Source organism: Colias philodice, chromosome 1 (genome assembly GCF_061535455.1).
Source record: "Colias philodice isolate Cphi_HAF_F1 chromosome 1, ilColPhil1 Martin Lab GWU primary, whole genome shotgun sequence".
Taxonomy (NCBI): Eukaryota; Metazoa; Arthropoda; class Insecta; order Lepidoptera; family Pieridae; genus Colias; species Colias philodice.
Window position 1 is genome coordinate 8,198,155 of NC_143086.1, and position 7,488 is coordinate 8,205,642.

General features: G+C 32.7%; 1 protein-coding gene across 5 annotated transcripts; it reads right to left on the reverse strand.

The window, feature by feature from the left end:
* Window positions 1-742: 742 nt before the first annotated feature.
* Deaf1 (deformed epidermal autoregulatory factor 1) lies at window positions 743-7,234 on the reverse strand. Of its 5 annotated transcripts, XM_089714568.1 has the most exons (6): window positions 6,288-7,234; window positions 6,101-6,166; window positions 5,835-6,029; window positions 5,591-5,623; window positions 1,990-2,222; window positions 743-1,091 (listed from the first exon to the last, which is right to left on the reverse strand). In XM_089714568.1, the coding sequence occupies exons 1-6, from the start codon at window positions 7,033-7,035 to the stop codon at window positions 903-905; spliced, it is 1,464 nt and encodes a 487-aa protein (XP_089570694.1). In that variant the 5' UTR covers window positions 7,036-7,234; the 3' UTR covers window positions 743-902. The 5 variants fall into 5 exon arrangements, with proteins under 5 accessions (XP_089570694.1, XP_089570686.1, XP_089570679.1 ...); XM_089714560.1 differs by lacking the exon at window positions 5,591-5,623 and having other exon boundaries at window positions 6,101-6,160; window positions 6,297-7,231; XM_089714553.1 differs by lacking the exon at window positions 5,591-5,623 and having other exon boundaries at window positions 6,297-7,231.
* Window positions 7,235-7,488: the final 254 nt, after the last annotated feature.

Here is a 7,488-nt window from a genome sequence, read left to right on the forward strand (position 1 = left end):
CCATTAATAATATCACCAAATTCTTCATAGATATTTGTGCAATACAAAATATCCCTAGACTTTGTTGATGTGTGTATTATATGTTCAAAATTTTAAACTTGGAGAAATTTGTACACATTTCAGTCTTATTATACGATTGATAAGACTATTCTTCTAAATCTGCCATGAGAGTATATTAAATAATATGTATAAATAAGTAAAAATAGCCGTAAATTAATTTATTTTTGTATATTTTATAAGTTATACATTATCAGAAATACCATAGTTTGCAGAATACCCAATTTCAGCACCACACCAATGCTCAATCTATATCTAATAACAATGTCGTTTAAAAACTCAAGAATTAACGAACTAAAACTATTATAATAAATCGCGATCATAATTTTTAAAATCTAGGTACATCGTGATAATTTATTCATTACATATTTCTTAGATAATAATAATAAAAATTCATTAAAATTAAAATCATTACTTACACAAAACACTATCTTTGAAATGTCTTTGAAAATAATTATGTTCTTGAACATACATAAATTAACTAAATTTTAAGTTTTAAATCCCATAAGCTTTTTACAGGATAAAAATGTCATAACTTTTTTGTGTTACAAAAAATGTATCTTGATCCAATTAAAATATCTTTATCACATGGTGAAGAATTCTCACAAAACGCAAATACGGTTCATTTATGTATGACAGAAATTGTTATGACGAAAATTTACTAAGTATAATAGCTACTTACATCTATATTGGTACTTTGGGAAAAATTTTTAACTGTCGAAGACTATCCGCAGGGGGCACAGAAACAGAGCAACCGAAGACAGTAAAATAGAAATTAGGTTGTATGTATGAACAAGTGAACAACAATAAAACTATAAATACAAATATTCACTTATTCAGTTTCACTAGTGTTGACTCTCTACGATAAGCATTATGGATTGGTGTTGAGAGCCGTCCGTGTGCAAAGCTGGGGCGTGGCGCAGGCACTCTATCTGATGTGCAGCCCAGTCTTTTTTCTGGCACCAAGTAGAGCAGTATGGAGTTCTACGGCAAAGAGAACATTCAGCTGACGCTTCGCGGTTGCAATTTGCGCACTGAAAAAGAAACGAATTATTATTAATCAGTACCATCACTATTACATTATTGTCTACTTGAAAGCAACCTTTTTTTTTTTTACCCATTTAATTACTTAATAATATTTTAGTACTGTTTTGTGTTTTAAAATGATAAAGGGAATAATGATTGTATTTGTCGCATCAGTCGAGGGATGGCCAATGCTGGACAAAGGGTGTATTTGTCGCATCAGTCACGGGACATCCAATGCTGGACAAAGTGCTCCCTAAAGAATTTTCGCCACGACCGGTGTCCGGAGGCCTGCATCTACCAGCTTCCTGCCACTCGATTAGGTCGAACTTGTGGGTGTGTGATTCTTAGTAACCCTTGCCAACAATTACCATGGCTGTTATAAATAGCGGCGCTGTCGGGTACTAAGGGCCGGGTTCCTGGTATGCAATCCATGAGGGGATAAATGCCATTTACTCGCCACGCTTAGCGAGTTGAAATAGACCAGTGCGAAACGGCACATGAGAACCGTCAATGATTCCATTCACAAATTTTTTATTTAAACATTTTCAAATAATCCTACTGATGATATAAATAAAATGTATTGTGGGTTGCCCAAAATATAATTTTACATTCTTTACACAATAATATAAAATATAGCAAGTAGACTTTAATTTTTTTACACTTAATTGTTATTTTCTTGTATATATTTCAATAAGGAATAAAAAAATATTGACCAGTTGAGAAATATCAATTCCTCCAATATGACACTGGATTTGCCATTAGCAACATGCATTTATACCATCAGTAGGACCATTTGAAGAGAATGATATAAAAAAATTGAGTTGCAATTGCTGTCTGTACTTGGCAAATGCCAATTCGTACTGCTCTAAATTGGAAGATTTACCAAATAATTAACTAAAATATTACCGATTTATTATCTTCATCTTCAGCATTTTGCAAGGACACTTGATCAGATTCAGCTTGTGCTGGTACATTGGTGGTAGGTAATGAAGAAGCGCGTTCTTGTTCCAACCGCTCAAGAAATCTACTAGTTATAGCCTTAATATTCTCTTTACATTGGTTTAATTCAGAATAAATTTTCATTACTGCCTCAGATAATTCTTCCATTTTTCTCTCAACTGGCACCAATTCTTGCACATCTGGAAATGATGTATACATTATCTTAAAAGTTACAACTCATTTTTCAAGATAAAACATAATACATAAATATGTAGGATCAATCCAGGTAATTGTGAACATGGGTGATTGGAACTCCACTTACACTAGTCTAAATAACTCTTATTTTACAACTATAAATAATATTTCCTTTTCTAGATCCGACTCCGGTTTTTCAAATGAATTCATTGATTTTAGAAAAAAATCTTGTTAGTTGGTTACTACCACTCATGTTTACTATTACCTAACCTGACTATATACAGAGTTACATTGTGAGTGAACCAATTCCCATTAAAGGTGTATAGTTATCATTGTTTCCGACTGATTTGACCATATAACTTCAAATAGGATATCTTACCGATTTCTAGATATTCGAAGTTAATTGAAAAAGTACTCTGATTTCCGACTACCATTTTAGACATTTTGATTTTTGTTAGTCTTATTATAACTATAATACAATTTTTAAACATAGTATAAGATGCTTACAATCTTGGTTTTTGAGTCATAAACTCCAACCAAAAACCAAGACCTAAATCTGACTTCTGATATATATTGTATAGATCCCAGACATCCTATAGACAGATGTTGCCAACTAGTTTTGTGGTCCCCCTCCCCGCACGCCGGTAATTAAATATGGCATACAAAGAAAAAAATAAACATTTCCAAAACATGCCGTGTGGGGTATCAAATGAAAGAGCTTATTGAGTAGATCACGAATATATAGGATACTATAACTTTTCTTACACTTTCTCTAAGATTTTTTAGAAAATTTACGAAAATGCTCCATTTTTGAGTTAACTTTAAACCACTATAGATTGAAAACTCGTGAATATATTTTTTAAATTATTATTTTAAATAATTAACAATAGTCCATTGTTTACGATTCAATAGTTCGTACAGTGAAATAGTTGCATGGGGGAGTGGGGGAGCATTCAAAGATGGCGAGTATATTTTCAAGTTTATGCCAGAAATAAAGGCCTAATACAAAAATATCGGTGTCACTGTCGTTGTGTTTGACAGAATGAAAAATATGGCAGAACATTCTTGAATCAGCCTCTGTGTGATTAGATTTCAAATCGGTAACTTCAGTGAAAGTTGCGCCTTGCAATTTAAAACATTTTGTGGGGTCAAATCCACCACATAGCTCACTTATATTATATTACGAACTATTGAATCGTAAACAATGGACTATTGTTAATTATTTAAAATAATAATTTAAAAAATATATTCATGAGTTTTCAATCTATAGTGGTTTAAAGTTAACTCAAAAATGGAGCATTTTCGTAAATTTTCTAAAAAATCTTAGAGAAAGTGTAAGAAATGTTATAGTATGCTATATATTCGTGATCTACTCAATAAGCTCTTTCATTTGATACCCCACACGGCATGTTTTGGAAATTTTTATTTTTTTCTTTGTATGCCATATTTAATTACCGGGTTGCGGGGAGGGGGACCACAAAACTGGTTGGCAACATCTGTCTATAGGATGTCTGGGATCTATACAATATATATTAGAAGTCAGATTTAGGTCCGCTATTTTTGCAAACGAAACTCCACTGAGAGTCCGGTCTAACAGTCAAAACTTAAATTTTAAAATAAAATTTGAATGCTGTTTTTTTAAAGATATCCAATAAATATTATGCTACCAAAACATTTATATATTCTACCACCTTCGGCCTTAGTGTTCCATGTTAAAAACAAACAAATCTACAATCCTTTAAAACAACTAGATACACAATCCTATAAATTAACTTAAAATGTGTTTGTCAAAATTGAAGTCTATAAAACATTATAGCAAATACATTAAGTTTACTACTTTAAGTCTACATCTACAAATGAACCCAGCCTGAATCTGCAAATGTACCAAGCATTAAATTTTAACAGCCTCAATTAGCTGGTCAAAGTACTCCAAAATAAATTCAAATATATTAAGAATCCTTATCGATTTTAGAGTGATTTTGACTTGTTTCTGTAATTCTTTAGGCGCTCGTTTAACAAAACTAAATTAGTGACAATGTGTTTTATTACCTTAAATTAAAGATTCATTCAATATCTAAAATATGTTCGAGACAATTTATTGATATTCATTGTCCAGTTTGTTTAATAGCCAATAACCTGAGGCGTGTTTCAATTTTTTCCATGCGGGACGTTCGTGTCTTTGTAGTTTACACGGAATTTAAAAGAAGAAGTTTTCATATAAAATATACAACAGTAAAGACACTGAGACATCCTAAAATATGCTCGAGGCAATTAAAGTACTTTTATTCAAAAATTCAAAGAAAATCTAAGTTAAAATAGCCTTACTTTTATGAAATTTTATGTGTATTTGGCGTCGAATTTCTAAAACATACAACAGAGTAAAAAATAAATAAAAAATACACATTAAATGATAGATTTATGCTTAAAATTTTTCAATCAAAAAAATACATATTATATGATTTATGAAAGTAATGGAATATTTTAAAGTTCTCTAGAATTTTCGAGCGCAAACGCTGTTACGGCAGACCGCGCTCCGCGCTTTAGGGAGTAGGACGTGTTGCGCTGCTCCGTCAGACACAAAATTACTAAAGTACGTTTTTCCCGCGCGTAGTAGTCGGGAAGCCCACGATACTAGATTAGAATTGGTAGAGTAGACGATAACGAGATAATAATTAATAAGGTCCTATAATGTTTCCACTTTGAGCGCTTTCAGCCTTTGCTACTCGACTACACGATGATCGCGTTCAAACGTAAAAATACTAGCTTTCGTCCAGCGCAATTTTGTATTAGGACTCTTAATGGATTAATTAATAATATCAGACTTAGAAAGCTCCAAAACTTCACCCGGGGTGGATGTTTAGTAGGAACAGTTTTATAATTGCAGATTGTGTATCCATTTGTTAATTATTTAGCACACTGGGTGGCCTATTTCATCCAAGCAACTCAGTGTATATATTTATAGCGGAAAGGAGAAAAAAAGGTTATTTTTATAAAAATATTATATTAAATTAGATTTAGTAATTCTGGAGCCACCTGAATACATACAAAAAATTCCATTAAATTATCTATTTAGGAGTTCAGTGGCAAGCTATCTGAATACTTGGACCCTGGAGGATTCCTATACTGGAAATACCGGAAAATTTTGGTGAAAGAAATTACAGTAGGTATTGCTAGTATTGCTTAAGTGCTGTTCCTACAGGGTTCATAAAAAATTCATGCATATAATATGATTATGGAATTTATATTATAAACAAACAACTTAAATAATACAAATGATAAATTTAATAAAAAGTTGTTGTCATTGAAGGATATTATAATAATTATATGGTGTAGTAAGACATGTAGTACTATATATTACAAAGTGATCACCTACCTATTTCCTTTAGAATTGGTTCGGTTATTGCAGCTAAAGGAACGGAAAAACAAATTTCAGTGCATATAAAGATATAATTATCAGAACTCATTCAATAGACGGTTTTCACTCTTTAATGCTATTAGCTATTGGACTTTATTGGACAATTGATCCTATTATTAAAATGAAAACTTTGTATATTATAAAAAATAAGTTGCCATGCTAATGTTATTTCTTTAGTTATAAAATGAAGTAGTTGTCTTACATGCATTAATATCTTGAGGAGGTCCAGCAGTTGCTAACAAATGATAATTAGTAGTGTTGTCTAGTCCCTCAGTTATTGCCTGCCATGCTTCTTTAGAGTTACTGTTATTGTTGGTTCGGTGCATATTATCCACTTCTGGCTCACTCATTACATCTTCATGTTTTACTTTAACATTCTTTGGTTCAGCTACGCTATCTACATATTTACAAAAAACATGAGTTAAAATATTTTAAAAAGGAAAACAATTTGTGATTAAATATGTATACCTTCTCCATCTGTGTTTGACCGCTTCTTTCTTTTGTATGGAACGAACAATCTCACCGGACCTGTGGCTTTAATAAACAAAAACATACTATTTATTGAACTAACTAAAGTTGCAACTCAAATGTTATAATAATATAAATTGTGTAGCAAAATCTATATTTAAGCAATAGTAATAAATGTAGAACTAACAAGGATCACCTGAAGGGTCATCACAGCATGCACTACAAGTACAGCTCGTAGCATGAGGTTTTAATATGCCTTCTTCGATTAATGCCTGTATGCTCCTTCCCCCATATCGGATGGATCTTTTCCAATCTTTACTCGAGGCACGTCCACAGAATGCTTCAAATTCACTTGGTGTATACCAAGACGAGCCGTGTTTTATACATTTCCCACGTCCACCAGAACCTAATTTGTTTTTATGCAATTCTGCTGAGGTGTTTTTACATCTTATCGGTAATACAGGCATGTTGGCGGTCTCTGTCCATGACCGACTACTGGAAGGAGATGACCTCGAACTGGTTTCTTGCTCCTTTATTTCTTCAATTGAAGGCGAAGGCGGATTTTGAATGACGATATGTGTAGCCTTGATATCATCTGCGAGGGTACTAGTACTCGAGATGAATCCATTATCTACACATAGCATCGGTTTGAATTGCGGTAGTTGATCCGATGTAATAACATTGAAGGTAGCACCTGCCACGAGGGTACCGACTGGCAATGATACAGGAACCGTAATAAATCCATTTGAATCAGTGCAAATCCGAGCTGATTTAATTCCACTTGTAGTCGCCACTGACACGGTATCACGATTAGAACGATCGTTCTCGTGCTCGGATGATCTCGACATAGATTCGGCTTTGCTCACTTCGGATATGTCCGCCATAACGACGTTTTCCGAACTACTAATGTTTCTGACTTCTGTCATATCATGCATAATATAAATTCAAAATCTTTCTCTTGTCAGCGTATTTAATATATTACAACGGTCGATAAACAATACAAATGATAAGTTAAAATAATGAAGATAATATTCTTCTTCAGTACGGACGTACCTAGTAGGTATTATACTTGAATTATACTACTCTTTGTTCCTCTGTCATGACTCATGATCCGCCATTAGAAAATAATGATTGTTGGTTCAGCTTGCGTGGCGGGAAATTCAATTTATAATTTAAGTTGTTTACATGTACAGTAAGCTGCCTGTTACCGCTAAAATATTATTACTAAAATTTAATATTATTTTATTCACTTACTTACATTCAACTATGTAACTACTAAGCATGGCTACTAAGTATTAAATTTAATGATACCTATGCTTTGGAGTTTGTTTAGTCCACCGAGGCGGTTTTAATGGATAATATTTAAGTATGAAAAAAAGGATAAGTTC